Source organism: Trichomycterus rosablanca, chromosome 12, assembly GCF_030014385.1.
Source record: "Trichomycterus rosablanca isolate fTriRos1 chromosome 12, fTriRos1.hap1, whole genome shotgun sequence".
NCBI lineage: Eukaryota > Metazoa > Chordata > Actinopteri > Siluriformes > Trichomycteridae > Trichomycterus > Trichomycterus rosablanca.
Window position 1 is genome coordinate 9,608,365 of NC_085999.1, and position 18,125 is coordinate 9,626,489.

Below are 18,125 nucleotides of genomic sequence, written 5' to 3' on the forward strand. Positions count from 1 at the left end.
CAAAAACATCCAGCCAACAGCGCCCACTGGGCAGCTTCCTGTGACCACTGATGAAGGTCTAGAAGATGACCAACTCAAACAGCAGCAATAGATGAGTGATCGTCTCTGACTTTACATCTACAAGGAGGACCAACTAGGTAGGAGTGTCTAATAGAGTGGACAGTGAGTGGACACGGTATTTAAAAACTCCAGCAGTGCTGCTGTGTCTGATCCACTCATACCAGCACAACACACACTAACACACCACCACCATGTCAGTGTCACTGCAGTGCTGAGAATGATCAACCACCTAAATAATACCTGCTCTGTGGTGGTCCTGTGGGGGTCCTGACCATTGAAGAACAGGGTGAAAGCAGGCTAATAAAGCATGTAGAGAAATAGATGGATTACAAGTGTTTCTATATGGTAAGTGGAGCTGATAACATGGACAGTGAGTGTAGAAACAATGAGGTGGTCATAATGTTATGCTTCATTGGTGTATATTGATCATTTCTAAAATAGCTAAAGAAAAAGAATAACTGATACAACAATTTCCTCAAGCATATTTTAGATATGTGGGAAAACACAGTTTTGTCTGTTGCTGTAATAACTGCCACATGTCACTATGAAGTGCTGAACAGTTTTTGAATATTTTAGAGCAGAGAACACTGACTACATAATCATGTGGAAACACCTGGAGAACAGAAAAACTGCACACAAGGCTTAAGCGAGGATTAAAGAGCATTACATATAAGCTCTTATTGTAGTCCCTATCACCACACACCCAATGCACAACCGAGGGAGATCATCCTACTGCCAGAATATTAGTACTTAAGACCCTGAGTGAGGGGAATTATCATCACCTGACCATCACCATTTCTTTTTAAAACAATTAATATTAAGATTATGGTCTCCAAACCTCCCTTAATGTCTGTAACCACTTCATTTCCTCTGAAAGGGCTTTTCTGCAAGATTTGGGAGTGTGTCTAGGGGAGCATTTGCAAGGTCAAAAACTTAAATTGAAAAAGCCTAGCTCACTTTTAATCCAAAAATGTTTAGTTGGGTTGAAGTCCAGGTCCTGTGCATGCTGTTGAAGTTTATCCATACCAAACTTGTCAAATTATTGGTTACTGGACTGTGTCAAAATTTGACACTGGCTTCCCACCAAACTCCTTTGAGACTTCTCAGACTTAATGAAAAGAAAACTAGTCAACAACACAGAACAGCTAAAGAGCCAAAGGGCTGAATGATACCACCTGTAACGTACCAGCAGTTCTAGAGTAATTATGTAAAAACGTTTTAAAGGAAGTGACACAAGGCCTGTGGAAGGTATGGTGTTATTTTTTACCAGAAGAACAGAAACATGCAAACCCAAGTTTAATAAGGATGTAAGTCCTGAATCAGTATGAGCAGCATCTACTTGATGCAGACTGAAGTTACAATGCAACACTAAATTAGCAGAGTCAAAGAACAAAGAAGGTCATCATACTGCAAATAGCTCACTGTTGCTGTGAGTGTTTTTTCTCTATAGATGAATTTCTGTGTTATTACATTCAAAGCAGCAGGGCTTAGTGACAGTTCATCCTGTGTTTCCATAGTAACCTGTGGCATCCCAATACAAAACGTAGAGATTTTTCAATCTGACAGCTTAACAGTATGACAATTCAACAACGTAATCTGACTAAAATATCAGTTTTAATAAATATCTCAGATAAATTACAGCTCATTAACAGTATATAAGAAAAAAGTAATAGTGCGTATCTAATTTCCCAAGAGAACAGATTGGATTTTATGACAGTTAGTGCTCACCCTGTAGATACAGTGCCTTGCAAAAGTATTCAGCCCCCTTGAACTTTTCAACCTTTTGCCACATTTCAGGCTTCAAACATAACGATATGAAATTGTAATTTTTTGTGAAGAATCAACAACAAGTGGGACACAATCGTGAAGTGGAACGAAATTTATTGGATATTTTAAACTTTTTTTAGAAATAAAAAACTGAAAAGTGGGGCGTGCAATATTATTCAGCCCCCTTGCGTTAATACTTTGTAGCGCCACCTTTTGCTGCGATTACAGCTGCAAGTCGCTTGGGGTATGTCTCTATCAGTTTTGCACATCGAGAGACAGAAATTTTTGCCCATTCTTCCTTGCAAAACAGCTCGAGCTCAGTGAGGTTGGATGGAGAGCGTTTGTGAACAGCAGTTTTCAGCTCTTTCCACAGATTCTCGATGGGATTCAGGTCTGGACTTTGACTTGGCCATTCTAACACCTGGATACGTTTATTTGTGAACCATTCCATTGTAGATTTTGCTTTATGTTTTGGATCATTGTCTTGTTGGAAGATAAATCTCCGTCCCAGTCTCAGGTCTTTTGCAGACTGCAACAGGTTTTCTTCCAGAATGGTCCTGTATTTGGCTCCATCCATCTTCCCATCAATTTTAACCATCTTCCCTGTCCCTGCTGAAGAAAAGCAGGCCCAAACCATGATGCTGCCACCACCATGTTTGACAGTGGGGATGGTGTGTTCAGGGTGATGAGCTGTGTTGCTTTTACGCCAAACATAACGTTTTGCATTGTGGCCAAAAAGTTCGATTTTGGTTTCATCTGACCAGAGCACCTTCTTCCACATGTTTGGTGTGTCTCCCAGGTGACTTTTTATAGATATCTTTGAGAAATGGCTTTCTTCTTGCCACTCTTCCATAAAGGCCAGATTTGTGCAGTGTACGACTGATTGTGTCCTATGGACAGAGTCTCCCACCTCAGCTGTAGATCTCTGCAGTTCATTCAGAGTGATCATGGGCCTCTTGGCTGCATCTCTGATCAGTCTTCTCCTTGTTTGAGCTGAAAGTTTAGAGGGACGGCCAGGTCTTGGTAGATTTGCAGTGGTCTGATACTCCTTCCATTTCAATATGATCGCTTGCACAGTGCTCCTTGAGATGTTTAAAGCTTGGGAAATCTTTTTGTATCCAAATCCGGCTTTAAACTTCTCCACAACAGTATCTCGGACCTGGCTGGTGTGTTCCTTGGTCTTCATGATGCTCTCTGCGCTTTAAACAGAACTCTGAGACTGTCACAGAGCAGGTGCATTTATACGGAGACTTGATTACACACAGGTGGATTCTATTTATCACCATCAGTCATTTAGGTCAACATTGGATCATTCAGAGATCCTCACTGAACTTCTGGAGTGAGTTTGCTGCACTGAAAGTAAAGGGGCTGAATAATATTGCACGCCCCACTTTTTAGTTTTTTATTTCTAAAAAAAGTTTAAAATATCCAATAAATTTCGTTCTACTTCACGATTGTGTCCCACTTGTTGTTGATTCTTCACAAAAAATTACAATTTCATATCGTTATGTTTGAAGCCTGAAATGTGGCAAAAGGTTGAAAAGTTCAAGGGGGCTGAATACTTTTGCAAGGCACTGTAAGTATTAAACTGACCATCCATCAGTGTGTTTACTAAAAACTAGTTGCTGGTTCAATCTACACCACTGCCATGTTGTCACTGATGCCCCCTTGAGCAAGGTCCTTAACCCTCAATTAACTGAATTGTATTCGGTCACAATTGTAAGTCACTTTGGATAAAAGCATATTTTAAAATGTTGTGAAGATAAATATAATCTGCTAAACAGGAAAGGGGCATCCTAGTGGGTAAAGCTGTGGGTTGCCAACTGGAAGGTTGTGGGTTTGAATCCCAGCCTTTAAGCAAGACCTTTAACCTTTTTGCCTTCAGGGTCACCATACAATTTTTGACCCACGCTTCCAAAGAAGAAGATATGTATGTGTATATATTTGTTATACATACATGCACCAACCAGGCATAACATTGTGAGCACTGACAGGTGAAGTGAATAACACTGATTATCTCTTCATCACTGCATCTGTTAGTAGGTGGGCTATATTAGGTTTGGGCGAGTTTGACAAAGGCCAAATTGTGATGGCTAGACGACTGGGTCAGAGCATCTCCAAAACTGCAGCTCTTGTGGGGTGTTCCCGGTCTGCAGTGGTCAGTATTTATCAAAAGTGGTCCAAGGAAGGAAAAGTGGTAAACCGGCGACAGGGTCATGGGCGGCCAAGGCTCATTGATGCACGTGGGGAGCAAAGGCTGGTCAGTGTGGACCAACAGACGAGCTACTGTAGCTCAAAATGCTGAAGAAATTAATGCTGGTTCTGATATGCGTATGGGTCAGCAAAAGGGGGACCAACACAATATTAGGAAGGTGGTAATAATGTTATGCCTGATCGGTATATCTTGAGCAAGGCCTTCAACCCTGTCTGCTCCAGGGGTGCCGTACGATATACAGTGTATCACAAAAGTGAGTACACCCCTCACATTTCTGCAAATATTTCATTATATCTTTTCATGGGACGACACTATAGACATGAAACTTGGATATAACTTAGAGTAGTCAGTGTACAGCTTGTATAGCAGTGTAGATTTACTGTCTTCTGAAAATAACTCAACACACAGCCATTAATGTCTAAATAGCTGGCAACATAAGTGAGTACACCTCACAGTGAACATGTCCAAATTGTGCCCAAATGTGTCGTTGTCCCTCCCTGGTGTCATGTGTCAAGGTCCCAGGTGTAAATGGGGAGCAGGGCTGTTAAATTTGGTGTTTTGGGTACAATTCTCTCATACTGGCCACTGGATATTCAACATGGCACCTCATGGCAAAGAACTCTCTGAGGATGTGAGAAATAGAATTGTTGCTCTCCACAAAGATGGCCTGGGCTATAAGAAGATTGCTAACACCCTGAAACTGAGCTACAGTATGGTGGCCAAGGTCATACAGCGGTTTTCCAGGACAGGTTCCACTCGGAACAGGCTTCGCCAGGGTCGACCAAAGAAGTTGAGTCCACGTGTTCGGCGTCATATCCAGAGGTTGGCTTTAAAAAATAGACACATGAGTGCTGCCAGCATTGCTGCAGAGGTTGAAGACGTGGGAGGTCAGCCTGTCAGTGCTCAGACCATACGCCGCACACTGCATCAACTCGGTCTGCATGGTCGTCATCCCAGAAGGAAGCTGACGCACAAGAAAGCCCGCAAACAGTTTGCTGAAAACAAGCAGTCCAAGAACATGGATTACTGGAATGCCCTGTGGTCTGACGAGACCAAGATAAACTTGTTTGGCTCAGATGGTGTCCAGCATGTGTGGCGGCGCCCTGGTGAGAAGTACCAAGTGTATCTTGCCTACAGTCAAGCATGGTGGTGGTAGCATCATGGTCTTGGGCTGCATGAGTGTTGCTGGCACTGGGGAGCTGCAGTTCATTGAGGGAAACATGAATTCCAACATGTACTGTAACATTCTGAAACAGAGCATGATCCCCTCCCTTCGAAAACTGGGCCTCATGGCAGTTTTCCAACAGGATAACGACCCCAAACACAACCTCCAAGATGACAACTGCCTTGCTGAGGAAGCTGAAGGTAAAGGTGATGGACTAAACCCAATTGAGCACCTGTGGCGCATCCTCAAGTGGAAGGTGGAGGAGTTCAAGGTGTCTAACATCCACCAGCTCCGTGATGTCATCATGGAGGAGTGGAAGAGGATTCCAGTAGCAACCTGTGCAGCTCTGGTGAATTCCATGCCCAGGAGGGTTAAGGCAGTGCTGGATAATAATGGTGGTCACACAAAATATTGACACTTTGGGCACAATTTGGACATGTTCACTGTGGGGTGTACTCACTTATGTTGCCAGCTATTTAGACATTAATGGCTGTGTGTTGAGTTATTTTCAGAAGACAGTAAATCTACACTGCTATACAAGCTGTACACTGACTACTCTAAGTTATATCCAAGTTACATGTCTATAGTGTTGTCCCATGAAAAGATATAATAAAATATTTGCAGAAATGTGAGGGGTGTACTCACTTTTGTGATACACTGTACATATATGTATATATATATATATATATATATATATATATATATGTGTGTGTGTATATCGTACGGCACCCCGGAGCAGACAGGGTTGAAGGCCTTGCTCAAGAGCCCAACAGTGGCTGCATAGCAGAGTCTGGATTTAAACCAACAATCTTCTGATTGACAGCCCAAGCTTTATCCTCTAACTGGGATATGCGGAAACAGAATTTTTTTGTACTGTACACGTGTACATGTATTTATGTCATTTATGTCAAATAAAAGCACTAGATTATCCTTTAAAAGTCCCCTGGTTATATCTGGTTAATATCTGGGGTGTAATGTCAGTTTTGTTTGCTCTTAGTGGAACATGTAATCCTGTTGATACAAACTGGCATTTAACCAGGCATAGAGAAAGATTTGGCAGCAGAGCATAACGTTCTAATTAATGCAGGAGCATGATGAGAAACTTCAGTCAGAGATTTACTGATCAAGATCAGAGTAAACACTGGACACAAATATTTACACCTGATCAGTGAGTCCGTTTGGGACGATGCCTGTTAAATGGGAACTGTGGTGAGTCAATATGGGAGATTTTCAGGTAGTAACTCAAGACTTCATAGTAAGACTGTCATAGTAAACATTACCAAATGCACTTCCGAGTAGAGTTGCCAGATTTAAACTGTGGCCAGTATGGCCAAAACCTTTGCCATGATAGACTAAGTTTAACAAGATAAAAACAAACAATGGGTTTAAGTAGAGGAATACATGAGGCCAATTTAAATAATCATAACCACCACCCCCCATTTCACACACACACACACACACACACACACTCCATGCTAATATAAACAATGGATTTGGAATAAGACATCAAATAGACATCATGCTGAGGTTTCTACATTTTTTAACTATTAATTAAATGAATATTCACTTTCCATATGTGTAAAACTGCAATCCCTCTGAAATTTCACATTAAATACTCTTACAATGATTATAGTTAGTACATACTATATGTTTATAACTCTTGAGTCATTTACAGATGTGCGTGCCATGCGAAACAGCAACAAAAGTGCACATCTGGCAGGTATAAACTGCTAAACAAGGTTCAAGTGCTAATACTTTAGCTATACACACACAGAAACATGTCCGTTTTACGTTATTTATACAATGCTAAGCCCACAAATGAAGTCATAAGTTGACATACACTTGTTAGAGATATGTACACTTATTGGCCAAAAGTATGTAGACACCATGTTATAGCCATAGGGATTAATACAGAGCCGGCCCATATAATAGCCTTCACTCCTCTGGAAAGACTTTCCACAAGATTTTAAAGTGTGTCTGAGGAAAACTGTTCAAGATCATTTGTGAGGTCAGAAACTGTTGTTGGATGAGATGCCTGGTTCACAATCACTCACTCACTCACTCACTTTCTTAACCGCTTATCCAATTGGGGTGGGGGTGGGGGGGGATGCTAGAGTCTATCCCAGCTTTTCAATGGACGCAGGACACACAGTAACCCTGGATGGGGCGCCAGTCCATCACAGGGCAGACACATACACACACACACACACACACCCATTTACCTATAAGGCAATTCAGTGTCTCCAGTTAAACTGACTGCATGTTTTTGGACTGTGGGAGGAAACCGGAGCTCCCGGAGGAAACCCACGCAGACACGGGGAGAACATGCAAACTCCGCACAGAAAGGACCTGAACCGCCCCGCCTGGGGATCAAACCCAGGACCTGTGAGACGACAGTGCTACCCACTGAGCCACTGTGCCGCCCTGGTTCACAATCAGTTTTAATTATTTATGTAATAAATGTATTATTGGGGTTGATGTCAGGCTCTGTGCAGGATACTGGAGTTCCTTTACACCAAACTCTTCATGATCTAAACATGGAAGCTGTTTTGACAAGCATCACCCACCCCCATGTAAAATACTGGCTCATCCTATGCCTGTTAATTCTATGCTGGTTTGAATGTATTTAAACTCTAGTAAGTGGACAATCATTCTATGGCACAAAATGGGCTGACAAACATTTGAAAAAGACCTTTTTTCTAAGAGTATGTTCACATTGGGTGTCTGCCCAGAGCGCTTTTTGGGCTGCCATGAAAAAAGCAGCTTACACAACATAAACAACGTTACCATAGTAACATATAAATACTAGTTAGTGGCTGGCTAGTGATACTGATCTTCATTGTGGTACAACTACCACTGAAATTGTATTGCTTCTTTGTGTTAAATGTTCACATTTCAAGCATCAATCAGGATCTTGGGTCTTTTTTGCTGAATTTGTGAGCTGCATGCTAATTGGTTGGGTGATGAAAAGGCAAGAAATATCCTGCTCTCTTGCAAACGCTGACTATAAGACAATGCACACTGAGAGTGTGAATATACAATTGTATTGTACTGCTTAAAACACAATGTATCCTCCTTATCCTGACCAGAGTCACAGTGTGTCTGGAACCATATGGAAATACCAGGCAAAGGGGAATCACATTTACTTTCTCATTGACACTTATTTTAGACTAGCTGCCACATTCGGTATGTTTTTGAGAGGTGGGAAGAAAACATGAAGGAATAAATACAGTGTGGGCCAAAAATCTAAGACTGCTAGTAAAGATGCTTAAATCTTGCATTTTTCAGGACTATTATCCTTTTGTTTTAATGTTATGGCTGATCAGTGTACATACATAATAACAACAATTTAACAACTCTTTATTCAGTTGCTTCAAAAGCCCGAAGAAGAGGCTTAGATCTCAATACATAGACCACTCCCACTATGCCGAAACATCCACAGAACAGGTTCACCACATCAAACACGAAGTAAAACTTGAAAATGGTCAATTCTAAACTTAACGTGAAAATGAACACAAAACACACATTAAACACATCAACACATAATAATTTTATACACACAAGCAAAAACGATATTCCAACCCCAAAACCCACCATTCTCCAATGTTTATTGCCTTTAACCATAATGCATGTTTTGGAGTATATACTAAAGTTAGCTTATAATTGGTAGAGACGTGACGTTATACATCACAAATACAACACAACCATAAATAGTAGAAACTAGGAACTCATTGGCAACCTTTGGCTCATTTGAGCAGAATTCCTGAGTAAGAGTTGTGGTTTATCCCACACATAGCCTATAACCCCAGCCTCATATCCACCACAGAGGAAGAGAAAAACACAGAGAGAAAGAGAGAGAGAGAATCTATAAGCCCTTGGATGCACCAGTGCCTTTATGAAACTGCATTTTAAGAGTCTTTCCCGAAATCTCCTCTATCAGAGGGACTGTAAAACAAATTACATTTCCGTAACAGAAGCCAAAACAGGCCCAAGCAACACAGGACTGCCTAAGACGAATAGTGTCCACTCGGTTTAAGACAAATGGTACCTACTCTGTTGTATAAAATATTTACTTAGCTGTGGCTGTATGAGCAATAGGAACGGGAACTTCAACCAGAATGATAGACGCAGCAGAAAGATCAAAACGTGACTTGTTGATATTTCAGTAGCAGTGAGTTTAGGATCTGATGCACCTCAGTGCTCACTGACTTACTGGCTCAGGAATACATGTAATCACATGCATATACACACAGTATATGTTTATATACACACACAGATGCACACAGATGTAACCAAACATTTTCACATCTGGTTCTGATCAGAGAGTTTAAAACAACTGTAAAGGTTTATGCAACACTCATTATTCTAACCTGATTGAAGTGAATGACCTTTTTTATTATGCTACCAGCAGAACAACATTACCCAGAATGCGTAACTATTCCAACTTGTAGTATATATATAGGTACAAAACTGTAACAGGCCAGCCTGCATATAGTTTGACAGAAGAAGAAGGTTACAGTATAATGCCCATCTGCCATAAGATTATGGGATTATAGAGTCACAGATGACTGCCATTGCTGGTTTCTGTAATCGGCAATCGGTGTCTGTATCTCATAAATCTTTAATTCTCTGCCGTTGGGGGAGACCTTTATTCACAGAGTTTGTTGGCCAGCTCTCTGCATCCATTGCCTCACTTCCTGCTTTTCACATGAGGCCAAGACGCTGCACTTTTTTCTGACTCTTTTTGATAGCATTTTTGCTCTTCGTGGCTCAGCGGCTAAAAAGGAAAAGGTGATCTTCCTTTCCAATACTTGACACTACTTGCCTTCAGGATGAACCTTTTGCAGTAGCCACCTGATATGAATGCTGAATTTAAAAGGAAAAAGTCACTAACTGTGTGATGAAACACAGTTAGTGACTTTTTCCTTTTAAATTCAGCATTCATATCAGGTGGCTACTGCAAAAGGTTCATCCTGAAGGCAAGTAGTGTCAAGTATTGGAAAGGAAGATATCCTTTTCCTTTTTAGCCGCTGCAGGTTTTATCAAGTTTCCTGATCTTTCTCAAGAGCTTGGGTTGCCACTGGCTGGTGGATTAAGTAGCTGGCAATGCTGGTCTCTTTCCTTTCCTTTCCTCTTTTTAATCTATTGTCTCCTGTTTTTCTGTGTGGTTTTGAGTTTCACTGAGGGCTGTATTGATTATAACCCTGTAGGATGAGCACATGGCAACCTGCATTTTCCAACTTTTGTTCTTTAATGGGCAAAGGTCTTATGGGAGATTGGTGTTCTTTTGCTCAGACCAACATGATCGTCCACCTGTTCAATCTCCTCTTTGGTTTAAACTGTGGAATTAAGTTTAGTTTTATTTGTTTTAGACACTTTGCAGCTTTTTTGCTGCTGTTTAGCCACAACATTATTTTCCCTTGGTTAAACATCCTGCAACTGGATTAATTCTTACAATTCTTTAACTCTGTCTCCATGGCGATTTTCTTTTTGTCCCATTACACAACACCAATGGATGATTCTGGACAATCAGAAAAATACTAAAAGAAAATGTACCTCTTTGGTGTGAGTGTGGAAGGAGACAGACATGTCCAGTAGTAGTTTCCGCTGCTCAACCCTCCTCACAAAGTCCTGGATCCTCACCTCCAGGTGCCGTGCTGCCTTATAGATTTCCTCCGGGTCGCACTCGCCCGTCTGGGCCAGCTGTTCGGCCGCCTCCAGAAGCTTGTCTGCATTAGTGTAGGTGTTCTGATATGGAAGAAAGCATCACAGAGATATTTATTAGATCACTATCAACACTGAGGACGTACTGGAGATTGTGGTGGATGGTAGAAGTTTGGAACATGTGGCTTCCTCCTTATAATTGGGGGGTAGAGTATCATTTACATTTACAGGGTTTAGCAGACGCTTTTATCGAAAGCGACGTACTGTATACAGTCTAAGCAATTAAGGGTTAAGGTGGCAACAGTGGCAAGCTGGCAGTGGTGTTTTGAACCAGCAGTGGTGGTTTGAACCAGCAACCTTACGCTTATTAGTCCAGTACTTTAACCACTATGGTACAACTGCCCTGTATCAAATGAAGTGAAGTCAAGAATAGCAATGGGCATGGTGGTGTCAGTCAAATTGACAAGTATATGAATGGATAACATACGACTGATAAAAGCCTTGGTTTGGCCAGTACCCACTCATGGATGTAAAGCCTGGACACTGAAGGAAGAAGAAGAAAGTTGGATTCAGCCTGTTGAGAACAGGAATATAAGGAGGAAGAGAATGACCACTGAGCAAGTTTACAAGATGGCCAGAACAGAAAGGAGCTTCTGAACCACATTATCTCCAGTTACGTTACTTTGGGCTTGATGAGACACCCACATGACCACACTGAGGGCAGTGTGTTATGACAGGACTTGTGGAAGGACTCAGAAGATGTGAAAGACCAAGAATAAGCTGGACTGACAACATCACAACATGAACTGCATAACCAGAAGCTAGTCTGCTACAAGCCCCACAAAACAAAGGCCATTAGAGAAAGCTGACCCATCCATGCAGCATGACATGACCTTTAGTTTGTGGCTTTTTAGCCACATTATTGTTCCACCTTAATTAAGCATTTTGCATATTGGGTTAAATTTCACCTCTTGCAGGTGGCGAGGCACGACCTGTCCTGTTACAGTAATAGGTACAATCCAGGGCAAACCACCGGATGGTAATTCCTGTCTGTCACAGATTATCACATTGCCTCTACAGTTCCCGTAGTGCTATTCTACTGACCTCAACACTAATGAAGCAGGGGGATCACTGTATGTGGCTTGTAGCCAGACATTCTCACTGTGAAGGTTCCCTTCCACACTGTTTGTCACTTGTAAACAGTGTGCTAATGTGGTGACACGCTGGATCTGCTAATTAGCACAAGATAATTGTTGCTTGTTATGACATGACATACAGAGCGCTCAGGCCGTTGTGCTGCAAGGCAATACTACCTCTTAAATATGTTTCCAATTTAAAAAAGGACATACATTGTTATTAATGCAATGGAAATCATTGGTACTTATTCATTTTAGTTGTGTGTGGTGATAGATTGGGCATCAGACAAACTTTTATTAATGTTTTCTTATTAGTAAACTAGATTTTAATAAAACTATGTGAGTAAGACAAGCTTAATTAAATTCATTAAGTTAGTAAAGTTACATTAAGTTAGTAAAAAAGTTTAGTAAAATGTTTTCCACTGCAGCAGAAAAATAATTGGCTATGCTACATTAAGAGAAAATGCTCTAATTTTTATCCAGGTCATAATCTCCAAGTAAAGGTTTTGGTATTTACTCACATTACTCAATGGCATTCATTGCCACTATATATTTATTTTAGCATACTAGTTTAAAAAGTAGTGTAGTTAGTTAATATATGTTATAGTGTGTTCCTACCTGTGCGACCTCCTCAAAGTCATCATGACGTTTCTGCAGGGCCCGGGCTCTGTGCAAAGACTTGCCCACTCCTGTGTGTTTACTTAGAAAAGCCTCACCATGGTTCTCTATCCAGTCCATCACCTTTATGAAACACACACACAAAGCATATCATTTGTTATATGGTACCAGAACAATGTAATTAAGAGAAGTTTGAACCATTAAAAATAACATTTGCAAATCCTGAAGGTCACTGTCTGTACGAGTTTGCATGCCTTCTCTAGGTGCTCAGGTTTTCTTTTACCTCCCACAAACAGGCAGAGGAAAGACTGGCTTTGCTAAATTGCCTCTAGTTATAACTAAGAAAATCACGTCACGAACCGTGAAATGAGCCGCTTCCCATATAATATGCAATTTGCTGTGAAATTCAAACTTTAAGGTTTGTGTTTAGAGATTTAATGTTTTTCATTCGCTTTAAAAACTTATTTAAATGTAACCTCTAAAAACTGGTCTGCCATGAATTAGATGCTGGTGGAACATGGGTGACAATGTCTGTGCAAAATCTGCACCTGTTGTGTTCTTAGATTACATTTGTGAATGTTATGTAACACGCTAGCTTGCAAATTAAAAACGTTCCAGCTGTGAAGTGTAGAGGTTAGCATTACCCTCATCTTTCTGAAGTATTTGGACTGTTACTGATGCAAATGTAATATATACAGTAGATCTGTGGAAAATTAGACCTAAACGACAATATAAATAATCAAAATCATAAATTCAAGGAGAGTAAACTATTTCATAATTACATTGTTTCATTCAGGGAAGCACAGTTTACATACAGCTGATTAAGTACATGATCAAATGTTTATTTTCTGGAAAGAATACACATACAGTGAGTACAGCACAAATAATGAAGTGTTTGGAAAGTGTAATTGTAATTTTTTTTTATTTGACAGACTATATAAAGGAGTGCTGACCTTTGTTCACCTTGTGGCAAACAAAGCACTAAGTCAATTTATCAGCAACTGTGTGAGACGTGTGTGTTACAGACTCTCAGCTTTGAGCTCATTAGTACAATACACAATCTGAGGTAACGTAAACCATAGATAGACCACGTAATCATAACAGACTTTATTAATTTACCCTGTCATACTTCACTCAGTTAGTAAAACACTACAGAGAAACCCTGTTTATTAATACCAGTAACAGACTAGGACGTGGGAAGTTCAGAAATAGTGAGGTTTAGTTTTAGAGTATTTTAGTATGTTAAGTATCTGGAACCGGGAATCTTGTGTAGCCTCTTAATAAACAGATTAAGTTTAAGCTTGTCAAGGGTAGAAAAAAATCGCTGTAAAATTGTCATAACACCCAGTCAGGAGCTAGAAATCTCAGTTTGTTACAGTCCAAACTGTTTTTAGTAGTTCTTAAATAAGATTTGACTATCCAGACAAATATCAGTCAGGGCATAAAGGGCAAAAGGCAAAAATTTGGGATTATTTCTTAATCTAGAAATGAGGCCATTGTTCTATTCATTTTGTATTGTAAACGATCTTGTTGATATGGGTATATTCTGATCCAGCAGATGTGTTTACACAGGTTCTCTCCCACAGTCCAAAGACAAGTCGTTAAGTTAACTGGAGATACTAAAATTGGCCCAAGAGGCGTGTTTAGCTTTAGGTGTGTGTGTGTGTGCGTGTGTTTGCCCTGTGTCGGACTGGTGACTTGTCCATAGAGTGTTTTCTTTTTTATATATTTATGTATATTTTTTTTTGTTTATGCACTTTCTCTCTTTTTCCCCGACTTTAGCGTATCTAATTACTCAATTGCATTATGCTTCCTCTCTACTGATGCCGATCCCCGCTCTGATTGAGGTGAGTGAGTCTGTCACACCCCCCCTCCGACACGTGCAGTAGCCGACTGCATTTTTGCACCTGCACGAGGCGAGTTCATATGCGATCAGCTTTGTGTACGGAGAGCCACACCCTGATCAATGCATTATTCCTCGACTCTGTGCAGGCGCCATCAATCAGCCAGCAGAGGTCGTAATTGCATCAGTTATGAGGAGTCCTTATCTGGCTCCCACCCTGTATGAACAACAGCCAATCGTTGTGCCTACATGACGAGTTTGAAATGTCAGCTCGTTTGCTAGCGTTTTTTACCACCTGAGCGCCGTCTATAGAGGGTTTTCTACCATTTGACCAGTGAATTGTACCCACCTTGACCCTGAAAAGGATAAAATGGTGGTAAAACTATAGGGGTCTGGGCATTTTAAACAAGAATACTAAGTAACTTTTTGCACAACAACTGTTTCTAACTGTTTCTCTGAATAAAATTCCAACACACAGCTACTGAAGTATGAGCACATAAAACCTATTAACAATCCATTCACGCAGGATCCAGGTTCTTAAGTATTACATGATTGATTCTGTTTCTATTGTTTTATTTCTGGGTGAGTTTCAGCCTCTCAGGTCTCATGCTCTCAACTGAGTCATGCATGTCTGTATAAAAATAATATCTCAAATATCAGGGGATATTTTCTCTAATCTAAACCAGATCACACAGAAGTGAAGCTGTATCTGAATCAAATCCTTTTCATTTTGGGTCACTTATTTCAAGCCCTGTAGACTTTGTAGTGAGGTCATGTACTGTAACTAAGTACGTACGTACATAAGGTTCGTATTTGTTAAATATGAAATATTTTGTGTAACAACAAGTCCCGGAGATACAATCTTCCTCTGTGAGGAGTCCAGATCCATAAGAGACATGCAGAATAGAAAAAGAGTAAGAACGTTTAAGATTCCTGGGAGATAACCCTCAGACACGGGAGAGGTCAGGTCTCAGTACTGATCTCGTGCCAGTGAGTTCAACCCTTCACATTTATCACACACATCTCCTCCGGGTCCTTCGCTCTATAGTCACCCCCCTCAACTCCCCAGTCATGACCTCAAATATATTTCAAATGTATGTTATTGAGGTCAACACTCATGTTTAACTGATAACCCCATGACAGTAATAGGGTTAATACAGGTCAAAAAGGAGGAGACAAAGCTGACTTTGGCCTTATGCTCTCTGACTAAAGATCATATAAGGTAGAAAAGGGATTTTAGTCATTTTAGCCAGTCAGGATCAGGCTTTTATCTGTTTACATGAGGACAGACCTAAAACTCCAGAAGTATAAGCCAAACATTGCAATTCACATTTAGCAGACACTTTTATCCAAAGCGACTTACAGTACTGTGACAGTACACAGTCTAAGCAACTTAGGGTTAAGGGCCTTGCTCAAGGGCCCAATAGTGGCAACCTGGCAGATGTGGGGCTTGAACCAGTGACCTTCTGATTACTAGTCCAGTACCTTAACCGCTAGGCTACAACTGCCTAAAAACACAAGTTTCATTATTAGATTCAATTCATTCATTATCTGTATTACCACAGCTTCATTTGATTCAGGGTCACTGTGGGTCCAATTTACAAGGCGAAAGGAAGAAAACACCCTGGACAGGTCACCAGTCCATCACAGAGCAAACACACTCACACACACACACTCATACCTAGGGCAATTTTGTCTTTGTATTGTAGAAGGAAACCAGGGCACCTAGAGGAAACCCTTTGCAGACACAGGGAGAACATGCAAACTCCAAACAGAACGGACCCAAACTGCACCACCTGGGAATCAAACCCAGGACCTTTTTACTCTGAGGCAAAAGTGCTACCCAATAGCCACCATGCAGCCTTATAGATTTAAGGTAACTAAAATCTGTTTCCTGCTTTGTTCCAGTAAAATGACATTTTAGGGACAATTTAAGGCATAATAACAATTACAGTTATTTTTAAATTACACTCCAGAAGGGTTGAATCACAAAAGAATGTTCCTTACTTTTTCACCTCAGAGCTCTGCATGTAGCCCTTATAAAGAATTTAAGATTTTGTCTCTTACAAGTAATTTTCCTTACAAATGCAATGATGAAATATAAAAGTAGTTGATGTGCTTCTTGCGTGTTTTTTAAACCAGTTAACAGATATTTTTTTTTTAAAGTTTTGCACTCCCTGTGGTACCACCGGCAAACAGAGAAAAAGTGAATAACGAATAAAGCATCTGATTTAATCAAAGCTTTGAAATGTAAATAACATGCTCCCCTGATTTTGGAATAGTCATTTGTAAAATAACACAAGCTGCTTGTTGATACCTTTTAGGCTACTGCTAATTCAACTAGGATTTTGTTTGAAGATTTAAAACATTTAAGCTTGACAAAAATGCCAAAATAAGAAAGAAAGAAAAATAAATCAGAAAGGGACAAGTACAAAACCTTAATGCTTGCAATGTTTGTGCGCTAGTTCTTGTGGTCAACATTTAAATGCTAATTTAAATGCTAACATTTTTTCCTGACCCTGTATTTGGGAGGTCTGGTTTGCTCAGGCTAAATACCTGACACAGATCATTTACGTACTATTAACTTAACTGCCCACACCTATAAAACTATTACAGGGGCTGATCTCTGCCTAGATTAACAAACTAGAAGCAAACAAATATATATAATGAAACAATGCCCATTTACAAGCACAAATCATCATTAACATTAAAAACATGTCCTTATGTTTTACTCCTCTCAGGGAATGAATTCGAGTGTGTATGGTGGGACAACATGTAACTCTGGTGCCTCACAGTTTTGGGATTCAGGATTTCACATGTTTCTCTTGTGACTGCATGTTTTTAACCATTTTCATCCACTCCCTAAATACACAAAAGGTGATGTGACTGTAATTGCAAGAAATTAAGCAAGAAAGGACAGTGGTAGCCTATTGGGTAGAGTTTTGTGCTATCAACTGAAAGGTTGAGAGTTTGAATCCCAGCTCAGCCATGCAGCCACTGTTGGGCCCTTGAGCAAGGCCCTTAACCCTCTCTGCTCCAGGGGCACCGTACCATGGCTGACCCTGCGCTCTTGTCTTTCAAACAAGCTGGGATATGCGAAGAAAGAATTTTGTTGTGCTGTACGTCTGAATATGTATATATGACAAATAAAGGTGTTCTATTATTTTTCTGATGGACCAGTCCCAAGCTACCTTCGAGGTCTAATCAAACCTCGCTCTGTACCACGCAACCTCCGACCCATTAGTCTCGCTCGACTTGATCCTCCACCCAGGACTCAAGGAAGACAAGCATCAAGGCTCTTCTCTGCACTTGCACCCAAATGGTGGAACGAAGTTCCCTTGTCTGTCCGAACATCTGAGTCTCTCGCTGTCTTTAAAAAACAATTAAAAACACACCTCTTCACTAAGCACTGAAGCTGACTTGTACTTACTTACTAACGCTCATTCATTTCTTGCACAAAAAAATCTTTGGTTCTAACAGGGTTTCAGCAGATTTGTATTCTTGGACTGTTGTCTACTTAAACTAGAGTAAGGTAATGTTGACTATGGAAGCGCTTTTCTAAGTCGCTCTGGATAAGAGCGTCCGCTAAATGCCGAGAAAATGAGTGTATGCCCTGATATAAAAATGATGCCCTGTCCTGGGTGTATTCTCGTCTTT

General features: G+C 40.5%; 1 protein-coding gene across 2 annotated transcripts in view; it reads right to left on the reverse strand.

The window, feature by feature from the left end:
• Positions 1-18,125, reverse strand: part of kalrna (kalirin RhoGEF kinase a) — a 192,004-nt gene that overhangs the window by 73,648 nt on the left and 100,231 nt on the right. For both annotated transcript variants that reach the window (XM_063006545.1, XM_063006544.1), the window contains exons 10-11: positions 12,626-12,748; positions 10,764-10,955 (exon numbers count right to left, since the gene is read on the reverse strand). In XM_063006545.1, the coding sequence (XP_062862615.1) occupies positions 10,764-10,955; positions 12,626-12,748 (315 nt within the window). The remainder of the gene's footprint in view (positions 1-10,763; positions 10,956-12,625; positions 12,749-18,125) is intronic.